The sequence below is a fragment of the Polyodon spathula genome, chromosome 24 (genome assembly GCF_017654505.1).
Source record: "Polyodon spathula isolate WHYD16114869_AA chromosome 24, ASM1765450v1, whole genome shotgun sequence".
Classification (NCBI taxonomy): domain Eukaryota; kingdom Metazoa; phylum Chordata; class Actinopteri; order Acipenseriformes; family Polyodontidae; genus Polyodon; species Polyodon spathula.
Window position 1 is genome coordinate 18,405,225 of NC_054557.1, and position 11,844 is coordinate 18,417,068.

Here is an 11,844-nt window from a genome sequence, read left to right on the forward strand (position 1 = left end):
GAGCTGCAGAAGTGAAGCCGGGCTCCGGGCCCTGCCTTGGTCGTGTCTGGCTGGGAGTGGATCTCAAATCCGGAGATTCGGATTGGTTACCTGCAGAGCCACACAGCTCAGTACAGTGTAAATACAGAGGCTGGCTCTTCTAGATGCGTACCGCGCTGCTCTGGGAAGCTGATTATAATGTGTTCCCTGATTCGAGCCGGGCTCTGTGTGGGTGTGGGATGGGGAATTTTAACTAACTTTTATTATAAAAATAACTAGGCCCTGGCAATGCAGTAGGAGCCTTAGATCTGTCTGTCTGTCTATCTGTCTGTGTATCTGTGTGTCTAGCTATGTCTGTCTATCTATGTGTCTGTCTGTCTGTCTATCTATCTGTCTGTGTATCTGTCTATCTGTCTGTCTGTCTAGCTATCTACAGTCTTACGTTCTGTCTGTCTGTCTAATCTAGCTTACAGACAGCTCTAGACTGTCTAGCCTCTGTCAAATCTATATTAGATAGCTGTGTGTCTATGTGTCTATGTCTCTGTAGTGTTCTAATCATCTATTGTGTCTAGATCACCCTCTATCTGTGTGTCATATATCTATCTACACGGATTGATGGAAGTAAGTAAACCTCCTATTGCATTGCAAAGGACTGATTAGTGTTATTATCAGTTTAATAGTAAGACACAGCTGAGCTTGTTCTCTAGACACACTGGGGGCTGATCAAGCTGGTAGTGAAACCTGGACTGGATCACACTGCTGTGCAATAGGAGTCTGATTCCCATCGCTGCACTTCTGGTATTTTCCAGAATGAACTGCTAAGTGTATCCAGTCTGTGTTTCACCCTCTATAGCCCCATTGTAACACGTTGCTGCCACGACTCTGCCGTTTTTAAGTTTTTTGTAAATATTTTGGGTTTTTTGTAAATGTTTTCTTCTTTCTTGTTAGTTTTACTGCATTACATACTCCAAATGTTGTTGTTTTTTGGTTTATATAAAGCTAAGACATTTTATATATACACACACACACGGTTCGTTTTTGTCTGCATTCTGCCCATGCCAGTGGAAGTGTGTACCGGGATACGCTGAAAATAAACTTAATAGAAGTTTGCAGATGCTTCTTCCACTGTGTCCCGCTGTGTGGTTTTGTGTGACTGAGTGTGAAGCGGCTAAGAGAGAAGAGGATAGAGGGATAGAGAGGAGATAGAGGGATAGAGAGAAAGGAGAGAGGGATAGAGGAGAGAAGGAGGGATAGACAGGAGATGGAGGAGAGGGATAGAGAGGAGATAGAGGGATTTTCCAGAAAGGAGAGAGGGATAGAGAGAGAGGGAGGAGAGGGAGAGAGAGGAGATAGAGGAATAGAGAGAAAGGAGAGAGGGATAGACAGGAGATGGAGGAGAGGGATAGAGAGGAGATAGAGGGAGAGAGAGAAAGGAGAGAGGGATAGAGGAGAGAAGGAGGGATAGACAGGAGATGGAGGAGAGGGATAGAGAGGAGATAGAGGGAGAGAGAGGAGATAGAGGAATAGAGGGTTAGAGAGAAAGGAGAGAGGGATAGACAGGAGATAGAGGGAGAGAGAGAAAGGAGAGAGGGATAGAGGAGAGAAGGAGGGATAGACAGGAGATGGAGGAGAGGGATAGAGAGGAGATAGAGGGAGAGAGAGAAAGGAGAGAGGGATAGAGGAGAGAAGGAGGGATAGACAGGAGATGGAGGAGAGGGATAGAGAGGAGATAGAGAGAGAGAGAGAAAGGAGAGAGGGATAGAGGAGAGACAGAGGGATAGACAGGAGATGGAGGAGAGGGATAGAGAGGAGATAGAGGGATAGAGAGAAAGGAGAGAGGGATAGAGGAGAGAAGGAGGGATAGACAGGAGATGGAGGAGAGGGATAGAGAGGAGATAGAGGGAGAGAGAGAAAGGAGAGAGGGATAGAGGAGAGAAGGAGGGATAGACAGGAGATGGAGGAGAGGGATAGAGAGGAGATAGAGGGAGAAAGAGAAAGGAGAGAGGGATAGAGGAGAGAAGGAGGGATAGACAGGAGATGGAGGAGAGGGATAGAGAGGAGAGAGAGAAAGATAGGGAGAGAGAGGAGATAGAGGAATAGAGAGAGAGGAGAGAGGGATAGAGGAGAGAAGGAGGGATAGAGAGGAGATAGAGGGAGAGAGAGAAAGGAGAGAGGGATAGAGGAGAGAAGGAGAGGGATAGAGAGGAGATAGAGGGATAGAGAGAAAGGAGAGAGGGAAATGGAGGAGAGGGATAGAGAGGAGATAGAGGGAGAGAGAGAAATGGAGAGAGGGATAGAGGAGAGAAGGAGGGATAGACAGGAGATGGAGGAGAGGGATAGAGAGGAGATAGAGGGACAGAGAGAAAGGAGAGAGGGATTGGAGAGAAGGAGGGGATAGACAGAGAGAGAGAGAGGGATAGAGAGGAGAGTGAGGGATAGAGAGAAAGGAGAGAGGGATAGAGGAGAGAAGGAGGGATAGACAGGAGATGGAGGAGAGGGATAGAGAGGAGATAGAGGGATAGAGAGAAAGGAGAGAGGGATAGAGGAGAGAAGGAGGGATAGACAGGAGATGGAGGAGAGGGATAGAGAGGAGATAGAGGGATAGAGAGAAAGGAGAGAGGGATAGAGGAGAGAAGGAGGGATAGACAGGAGATGGAGGAGAGGGATAGAGAGGAGATAGAGGGAGAGAGAGAAAGGAGAGAGGGATAGAGGAGAGAAGGAGGGATAGACAGGAGATGGAGGAGAGGGATAGAGAGGAGATAGAGGGATAGAGAGAAAGGAGAGAGGGAGAGGAGAGAAGGAGGGATAGACAGGAGATGGAGGGAGAGGAGATAGAGAGGAGATAGAGGGAGAGAGAGAAAGGAGAGAGGGATAGAGGAGAGAAGGAGGGATAGAGAGATAGGAGAGAGGGATAGAGGGAGAGAGAGAGAGGAGAGAGAGAGAGGAGATAGAGGAATAGAGAGAAAGGAGAGAGGGATAGAGGAGAGAAGGAGGGATAGAGGAGATGGAGAGAGGGATAGAGAGGAGATAGAGGGAGAGAGAAGGAGACCTGACAGGCTGAGGATCAGAGCGGACGACTTCTACAAGAACTCCGTTTCTGCTTGATCTGCGTTCACAAGCGTGACCGCTTTAAAGAGCGCTGCGCGTCATCAGTACTAGCAAGCAGCTGACAGTGGTAAACTAGTTAACACTGCATGAATACAAACATGGACAATTATTAATAACACAATAGAAGAAAAACACAAACCAGTTACACAAGTCACAGAATTGTGTTTCAGCACACGCCATTACAGAAGTGTGTGTGTGTGTGTGTTTAACCTGTTTTAAACCCTTTAAATGTGTTCAGTGTACGCTTGCAAAGGTTCAGACTGTGGCAAGTAACAGTTATTGTGTGGTTGAGCACACGCCAAACGAGTGTGTGTGTGTGTGTGTGTGTGTTTTAACCTCGTTTAAAAAACAAGAGACGCTTGCTGCTTCCCTTCAGAGCTGGGCAGCTCGGCCAGTGTGTTGGGACTCTGAGGTTGAAATCCTAGCGTGTGTGTGTATGCATGTAGTTTGCAGCAACCTGACATGCTGTGATCAGAGCGGGCTTCTATGAATATACTCTGCCGGGAATGCATTAGGAATCGGAGCCGATGCATTGTAACTCGTTATTAATATAAACAGCAGATCAGCCTCATCATGCAATGCCATCTGATTGGCCCCGAGTTTATTCTGCAGCATGACAACGACCCCAAACATTTCATTAAGAACTATCTTCAGCGTAAAGAACAAGGAGTCCTGGAAGTGATGGTATGGCCCCCACAGAGCCCTGATCTCAACATCATCGAGTCTGTCTGGGATTACATGAAGAGAGAGAAGCAACTGAGGCTGCCCAAATCCACAGAAGAACTGTGGTTAGTTCTCCAAGATGTTCGGGCCAACCTACCTGCCGAGTTCCTTCAAAAACTGTGTGCAAGTGTACCTAGAAGAATTGATGCTGTTTTGAAGGCAAAGGGTGGTCACACCAAATATTGATTTGATGTAGATTTTTCTTCTGTTCACTCACTTTGCATTTTGTTAATTGATAAATATAAACTATTAACATGTCTATTTTTGAAAGCATTCTTACTTTACAGCATTTTTTCACACCTGCCTAAAATTTTTGCACAGTACTGCGTGTGTGTGTGTGTGTGTGTGTGTGTGTGTATATATATATATATATATATCCCATCCCACATTATTCTGCTCGGATACGGATGATGCGTGACTTGCAAAAGGCTCCAGAACACGTGATCAACAAGGACTGAAATATTTAAAGTCATAATTATAACATTATGCAAATGAGAGAAAGAGTATGGATTGTGAGCTGCGGCCCTTTTAAAATGTACAGGCTGCCGTATACAAACCAGAACAAACCCCGTTTAAAACACACGCCGAATTCAGGGGACAGTTTCACAGCGCCGTCGAGAGAGAGGGACGGGCGACCTCTGTGTCCGGAGACAGGCTGCCCCGCCTTTCTGTGTCCCGAAAATCCCACTGGTTAGTTTCACAGCTACAGAGGTTTGCAGGACGAATGAAACACCGACACATTGTTTCAAAGTGCCATTAAAAACAGCAACAATAACAACGATAATAATAAATCAAAGTGCTTTAAAATGAAGTGGGTTCTCGGAGTCGTGCTGCTAGGATCCCTGCATTTGGCATCGGGTGAGTCTTTTTAAATGTTTTTGTTAGGCGTGTGTATATAGTTGCATAGCCTGAAGTCGGATCAAAACAGCTAGTTATTAACACGGGGCAGTTTCACTAACTGCCAGTGTTGTACTGCTATAGAAAGTGTCGGTGCCTGTATCCGCAGGGTTTCTCGTTATTGCAATCGCTGCGGTTTTACGTTCAGAGCGGCAGTTTTCGTTTCTTATCCTGTTGCTATATGCATTGCAATGTGTAAGGATAGCGTTGCGGAAAGCGAACACGCAGAGAGCGGAGAGATTATTCTCGTTCGCTAAAACTTCCTTAAAGACAAAACAGACGACGCGGCTGACAGCCAGCTGTTTCCCAGCGCGCACAGATGTGATAAGGGATTGATTACACAGCGTGGCCGGCGCTGAACGGGTTAACGGGACGTGTTTACCCCGCAGGAAGCCGGCGGTAGCGTTGCTATTCAAAGCGCTGTATTGCTTCATGTTTCGTTTCTCTCTGCTGCATCTGACGCACTTTCCAAGAAGAAACTAGTTCTCGCTGTTTTTTTATTTTTTTTTTAATAATTGACCCAACTCGTGTTGCTTCTAGTGTCGGACCCTGGCTCTACCAGCTTCCAACTGTGGTATTAACACGATTAATACGAAATAATTGCAAATAATAATAATAATAATAATAATAATAATAATAATAATAATAATAATAATAAAACTGGGTCTCGTTTTGATTGCAGAGAGCAATGTGGGTAAATGCGGATACGGGGTGCATTTCACACACCGACAATCACAAATACAAAAAAAAAAAAAAAAAAAAAATCAAGAAACCAGGACAAGCAAACCTGTATAAATGTGCCCCATATTACAAACACAGCACAGTGTGATAAAGCAGGAGAAAACGTGCTCATTTAAAACAGAGAGGTGTGATAAAGAATAGAGAAGCATTGTAAAGCACAGAGAGGTGTGGTAAAGAATAGAGAAGCATTCGTAAAGCACAGAGAGGTCTGGTAAAGCATAGGGAAGCATTCTAAAGCACAGAGAGGTGTGGTAAAGCATAGGGAAGCATTGTAAAGCACAGAGAGGTCTGGTAAAGCATAGGGAAGCATTCTAAAGCACAGAGAGGTGTGGTAAAGCATAGAGGAAGCATTGTAAAGCACAGAGAGGTGTGGTAAAGCATAGGGAAGCATTGTAAAGCACAGAGAGGTCTGGTAAAGCATAGGGAAGCATTGTAAAGCACAGAGAGGTCTGGTAAAGCATAGGGAAGCATTGTAAAGCACAGAGAGGTGTGGTAAAGCATAGGGAAGCATTGTAAAGCACAGAGAGGTGTGGTAAAGCATAGGGAAGCATTGTAAAGCACAGAGAGGTCTGGTAAAGCATAGGGAAGCATTGTAAAGCACAGAGAGGTCTGGTAAAGCATAGGGAAGCATTGTAAAGCACAGAGAGGTCTGGTAAAGCATAGGGAAGCATTGTAAAGCACAGAGGGGTATAGTAAAGCATAGGGAAGCATTGCAAAGCACAGAGAGGTATGGTAAAGCATTTCCTCCTGATTGTAAAGTTCAGAGAGGTCCCGTAAAGCATAGGGAAGCTGAATCTCAAGTGCAGTGACGCAGTGTAACCTTCATGACACTTTGTAAAGCACAGAGAGGTCTGGTAAAGCATAGGGAAGCATTGTAAAGCACAGAGAGGTCTGGTAAAGCATAGGGAAGCATTGTAAAGCACAGAGAGGTCTGATTAAAGCATAGATGAAGCATTGTAAAGCACAGAGAGGTCTGGTAAAGCATAGGGAAGCATTGTAAAGCACAGAGAGGTGCTGGTAAAGCATAGGGAAGCATTGTAAAGCACAGAGAGGTGTGGTAAAGCATAGGGAAGCATTGTAAAGCACAGAGAGGTGTGGTAAAGCATAGGGAAGCATTGCAAAGCACAGAGAGAAATGGTAAAGCATAGGGAAGCATTGTAAAGCACAGAGAGGTCTGGTAAAGCATAGGGAAGCATTGTAAAGCACAGAGAGGTCTGGTAAAGCATAGGGAAGCATTGTAAAGCACAGAGGGGTATAGTAAATGGTTTGTCTAAATCCCAGAGCTGTGAGTTTATTTTCACCTCGCGTTTCCTCCTGACGGTGGTGTTCTCAGTTCCCGATTCAAGTCAAGTTGAAACTGAATCTCAGTGCAGTGACGCAGTGTAACCTTCATGACACTTTGCTACGCCTTAATGATGGTAAACTTTTATAATGTGACACTGACTCCATTGAGGCTCTATCAGGGATTCCACATGCCATTCTGCACTATAGACTGATTAGAGCCCAGATGGCGGACATGGTGCTCAGTTTCCTCTCATGCTCTGTTTCCCAGGGAAGCTCTCCCTTGTTCTGAAGAGTCCGGAGGCAGGGCCAGTGTTGGAGGGGCAGTCAATCACTCTGGAGTGTCTCTCTGACGAGGACTCAGACATGAGTGCCTACCACTTCGAGAAATACGCCAAGGTGAGTAACCCTAACCCCAACTCTACGGTTACCTTGACCCCAACCGCAACCCTAACACTAACCCAAACATTAACCCAAATACTAACACTAACACTAACCCCAACACTAACCCCAAACCCAACACTAACACTAACCCCAACTCCAACACTAACACAAACACTAACGCCAACCCCAACTCCAACACTAACACTAACCCCAACCCCAACCCTAACACTAACCCTAACCCTAACACTAACCCCAACCCCAACCCCAACCCCAACCCCAACCCTAACCCCAACCCTAACCCTAACACTAACCCTAACCCTAACCCTAACCCAACCCTAACCCTAACCCTAACCCCAACCCCAACCCCAACCCCAACCCCAACCCTAACACTAACCCTAACCCTAACACTAACACTAACCCCAACACTAACACTAACACTAACTAACCCTAACCCTAACCCTAACCCCAACCCCAACACTAACCCTAACCCCAACCCTAACCCCAACCCTAACCCTAACCCCAACACCAACACTAACCCTAACCCTAACCCCAACCCCAACACTAACGCTAACCCCGACCCCAACAATAACCCTCCTGAAACCCAATTCCGAGCCGTAAAGTGAATGGTGAAAGTATTGGTACTATGATGTGAATTTTCATTCTCTCTCTCTCTCTCTCTCTCTCTCTCTCTCTCTCTCTCTCTCTCTCTCTCTCTCTCTCTCTTCCTCTCTCTCTCTCGTTCTCTCGCTCATCTCTCGCTCTCGTTCTCTCTCTCCTGTCTACTCTGCTTTCTCTCTCTCTCTAGATTCTCTCTCTCATCGTTCTCTCTCTCTCTGCGCTCCTCTTGAGAGAGGAGAGCTGGAAGAGAGGACTCTCGTTCTCTCCTTCTTCTCGATAGATCTCTCTGTCCCTCTCCTCATCTCTCTTCGTCTCTCTCTCTCTCTCTCTCTCTCCCCTCTCTCTCTCTCAGTTCATGGACTCCTGGTTTGCTGTGGACGGTTCGGTCAATCGCTCCGCGGGTCGGCTCCAGCTCCAGATCCCTGAGATCCAGAGCTGGAACGCCGGGCTGTTCCGCTGCGTCCAGAACAACGGGACCAAGCAAGATAGCATGTCCAACAGCCTGTCTGTCCTCGTGCACTGTGAGTGACAGCAGGACATGCTGCTGAGACTAACAACACTAGCATTGCTGCTACTGAGAGATACTGCAGGGATCATTCTGACAGTGCAGGCTGTACCCCGCTCTGTGCTATATCGCACTGCACCCTCTCTCTGCCTTGCAGATCTGCGCAATGTTTCTCTGTTCGAAGACAGCAGCTTCTACAGCCACTACTCCAAGCAGCTGAATGTCCTGACTGTGGCACCAGGGGGCGCTGTGGAGGTGGAGTGCTCCGCCTCTGCCTCAGAGAGCCCGCTGTACTCCTGGAGCAAAGAGGTGAGGAGAGGGGAGGAACACTGTGGGTGGACGGGTCTTTTCACACCTGTGTTAGTTCTGACTCCACCCCCCCTCTCTCCTGTATTGTGGTTCTGTCTCCGCCCCCCCCTCTCCTGTATTGTTGGGGTTCTGACTCCACCCCCTCTCTCCTGTGTTGTTGTGGTTCTGACTCCGCCCCCTCTCCTGTGCTGTTGGGGTTCTGACTCTGCCCCCCCTCTCTCCTGTATTGTGGTCCTGACTCCGCCCCCCCTCTCTCCTGTATTGTTGTGGTTCTGACTCCGCCCCCCCTCTCTCCTGTATTGTGGTCCTGACTCCGCCCCCCCTCTCTCCTGTATTGTTGTGGTTCTGACTCCGCCCCCCTCTCTCCTGTATTGTGGTCCTGACTCCGCCCCCCCTCTCTCCTGTATTGTTGTGGTTCTGACTCTGCCCCCCCTCTCTCCTGTATTGTGGTCCTGACTCCGCCCCCCCTCTCTCCTGTATTGTTGTGGTTCTGACTCCGCCCCCCTCTCTCCTGTATTGTGGTCCTGACTCCGCCCCCTCTCTCCTGTATTGTGGTTCTGACTCCGCCCCCTCCTGTGTTGTTGTGGTTCTGACTCCACCTCCTCTCTGATTGCAGGGTGATGATTGGGTGGAGGTGTCCAACAAGCTGAATATCCAGAATGTGAGAGAAGAGGATGCTGGGAACTACACCTGCACTGTGCAGCACCCCTCCGTGCCGTCACTCAGCAGGACCCACTCCCTGCAGCTGCTGGTGGTGCCTGATGAGGAGAGATGGGGAGAGGTGGAAGGTGAGGAGAGAGGGGGAGAGGAGAGAGGGGAGAGAGGGGTGGGGAGAGGCAGATGTCTGATATTGCTGTTGTCTCTGCAGTAACTGTGGCAGTGCTTGTGCGACTTTTAAAAATCTCCTCCTTTCTCCCCTCTCCTCTCCACTCCTCTCCTCCTCTCTCTTCACCTCTCCTCTCCTCTCCTTTTTCATTAATAGTGTGCTTTTCGGGCCAGACCCTGCTCATCCTGACTCTGATGACTGGTATCGCGGCTCTGGTTCTGGTCGTGGTCATCGTGTGGCTGGCAGTGTACTTGTCAAGACGCAGAATCTCCTCCCTCAAGGGGCCCATGTGAGTCCTGTCAAGAGTCATAAGAGTCAGACTGTCTGACAGGAAGCCTGGAGAGACGTGGACAGCGCCACACCCTGGTGGAAAAGAGAACTGCAGTTTTGCACCTTGTGAAAGTAAAAGCACATTAAAGTGTGATAAAGCACAGTAAAGCACAGGGAAGCATTGTAAAGCAAAGAGAGGTCTGGTAAAGCACAGGGAAGCATTGTAAAGCACAGAGAGGTCTGGTAAAGCACAGGGAAGCATTGTAAAGCACAGAGAGGTCTGGTAAAGCACAGGGAAGCATTGTAAAGCACAGAGAGGTCTGGTAAAGCACAGGGAAGCATTGTAAAGCAAAGAGAGGTCTGGTAAAGCACAGGGAAGCATTGTAAAGCACAGAGAGGTCTGGTAAAGCATAGTGGGTTTGTTGTTGAAATTAATATTCTCGACGTGCTGTGTCTCTTCATGAATATTAATCAAGAAGAAGATCTGTTCCCCTTCAGTGTAGAATAAAAATGCACAAGAAACCGAGTCGAGCAGACCAGAATTGGGCTCTAGTGCCTTCAGCAGAAACGTCCTGAAACAAATAAATTCTTTTTTATAAACCTTTTCTGTACATCACCCCCCCCCCCCCCCCCCCCAAAAAGCATTGTAAAGCACAGATAGGTCTGGTAAAGCATAGGGAAGCATTGTAAAGCACAGAGAGGTCTGGTAAAGCATAGGGAAGCATTGTAAAGCACAGAGAGGTCTGGTAAAGCATAGGGAAGCATTGTAAAGCACAGAGAGGTCTGGTAAAGCACAGGGAAGCATTGTAAAGCACAGAGAGGTCTGGTAAAGCATAGGGAAGCATTGTAAAGCACAGAGAGGTGTGGTAAAGCATAGGGAAGCATTGTAAAGCACAGAGAGGTCTGGTAAAGCACAGGGAAGCATTGTAAAGCACAGAGAGGTCTGGTAAAGCATAGGGAAGCATTGTAAAGCGCAGAGAGGTCTGGTAAAGCATAGGGAAACATTGTAAAGCACAGAGAGGTCTGGTAAAGCATAGGGAAGCACTGTAAAGCACAGAGGGTATGGTAAAGCATAGGGAAGCATTGTAAAGCCCAGAGAGGTCTGGTAAAGCATAGGGAAGCATTGTAAAGCATTTGATTGCGGGTTTTAAGGTTCTGTGCTGTTGTGATTGGGTGTCTCGGAGTTCTGTGCTGTTGTGATTGGGTGTCTCGGAGTTCTGTGCTGTTGTGATTGGGTGTCTCGGAGTTCTGTGCTGTTGTGATTGGGTGTTGTGAAGTCCTCACCTCCCCTCTTCGCTCTCTCTTGTCTCCAGTGATGATCGCTCAGTGAAGAAGCCGATCTACCACAGCAGTGTGGAGTCAGTGGACTCCACTGTGGGAGACTCGCAGCCCCTCGTCTAGAGAGCAGCTGTACAGACTCCTTCCAGAACCCTTTCCAAACGAAATCCTGAGAAAATAAAACCGTTTGCATTAGCTTGGCATGATCAGTATATTTCTCATTGACGGTGTTTTCCATTGCTTTATACGAGAGCACCCGGCTCATATGGGGCTCCCTCATACATTTACTCGCTAGTCTCTCTCTTTTCATGAAAGGGTTCAAATATTTTCGTTTTCTTTTCTTGAGCATCTCTTCTTATTATTATTTATATATCCACAGTATTCGTGTTGTATCTGGGTTGTACCTGCGTTTAGAATTGAAATGCATGGATTTGATTGTGTATATTTAGGGGGGTATATATTCAAATCTCTTTGTGCTGTTAATTCAGATTTAGGTAACTTTTCCAGCGCGTTTCTGTGTGTTGGAAAGCCTGCCTGGGATGAAGCTGAGGGCGTTGCTTTCTCTTGCACTCTCTGTTTTTTCCGTTTAAATAAACACATAAATAAATAAAATCGTCTTTCTGAACTGTGCGAGTTAATCGCTGCGTTGCTGATTTCTTTAGAGTGTGTGGGTTTGTTGTTGAAATTAATATTCTCGACGTGCTGTGTCTCTTCATGAATATTAATCAAGAAGAAGATCTGTTCCCCTTCAGTGTAGAATAAAAATGCACAAGAAACCGAGTCGAGCAGACCAGAATTGGGCTCTAGTGCCTTCAGCAGAAACGTCCTGAAACAAATAAATTCTTTTTTATAAACCTTTTCTGTACATCACCCCCCCCCCCCCCCCCCCCCCAAGCGTTTTAATGCAACGTGTGTAAATAGAGCA

General features: G+C 47.2%; 1 protein-coding gene across 1 annotated transcript; it reads left to right on the top strand.

Moving 5' to 3' along the window:
* The first annotated feature begins 4,284 nt into the window (after positions 1 to 4,284).
* LOC121298999 (hemicentin-2-like) lies at positions 4,285 to 11,797 on the top strand. Its single transcript, XM_041226425.1, has 7 exons — positions 4,285 to 4,668; positions 7,001 to 7,128; positions 8,084 to 8,252; positions 8,394 to 8,545; positions 9,162 to 9,333; positions 9,528 to 9,660; positions 10,955 to 11,797. The coding sequence occupies exons 1-7, from the start codon at positions 4,617 to 4,619 to the stop codon at positions 11,040 to 11,042; spliced, it is 894 nt and encodes a 297-aa protein (XP_041082359.1). The 5' UTR covers positions 4,285 to 4,616; the 3' UTR covers positions 11,043 to 11,797.
* The last annotated feature ends 47 nt before the right edge of the window (positions 11,798 to 11,844 follow it).

Excerpts from the sequence above, each read along its gene's own strand:
- LOC121298999 (XM_041226425.1), top strand. The coding sequence starts at position 4,617 with ATGAAGTGGGTTCTCGGAGTCGTGCTGCTAGGATCCCTGCATTTGGCA. Across the intron at positions 7,129-8,083 it reads ACTTCGAGAAATACGCCAAG|TTCATGGACTCCTGGTTTGC; the intron begins GTGAGTAACCCT and ends TCTCTCTCTCAG. Across the intron at positions 9,334-9,527 it reads GAGATGGGGAGAGGTGGAAG|TGTGCTTTTCGGGCCAGACC; the intron begins GTGAGGAGAGAG and ends TTTCATTAATAG.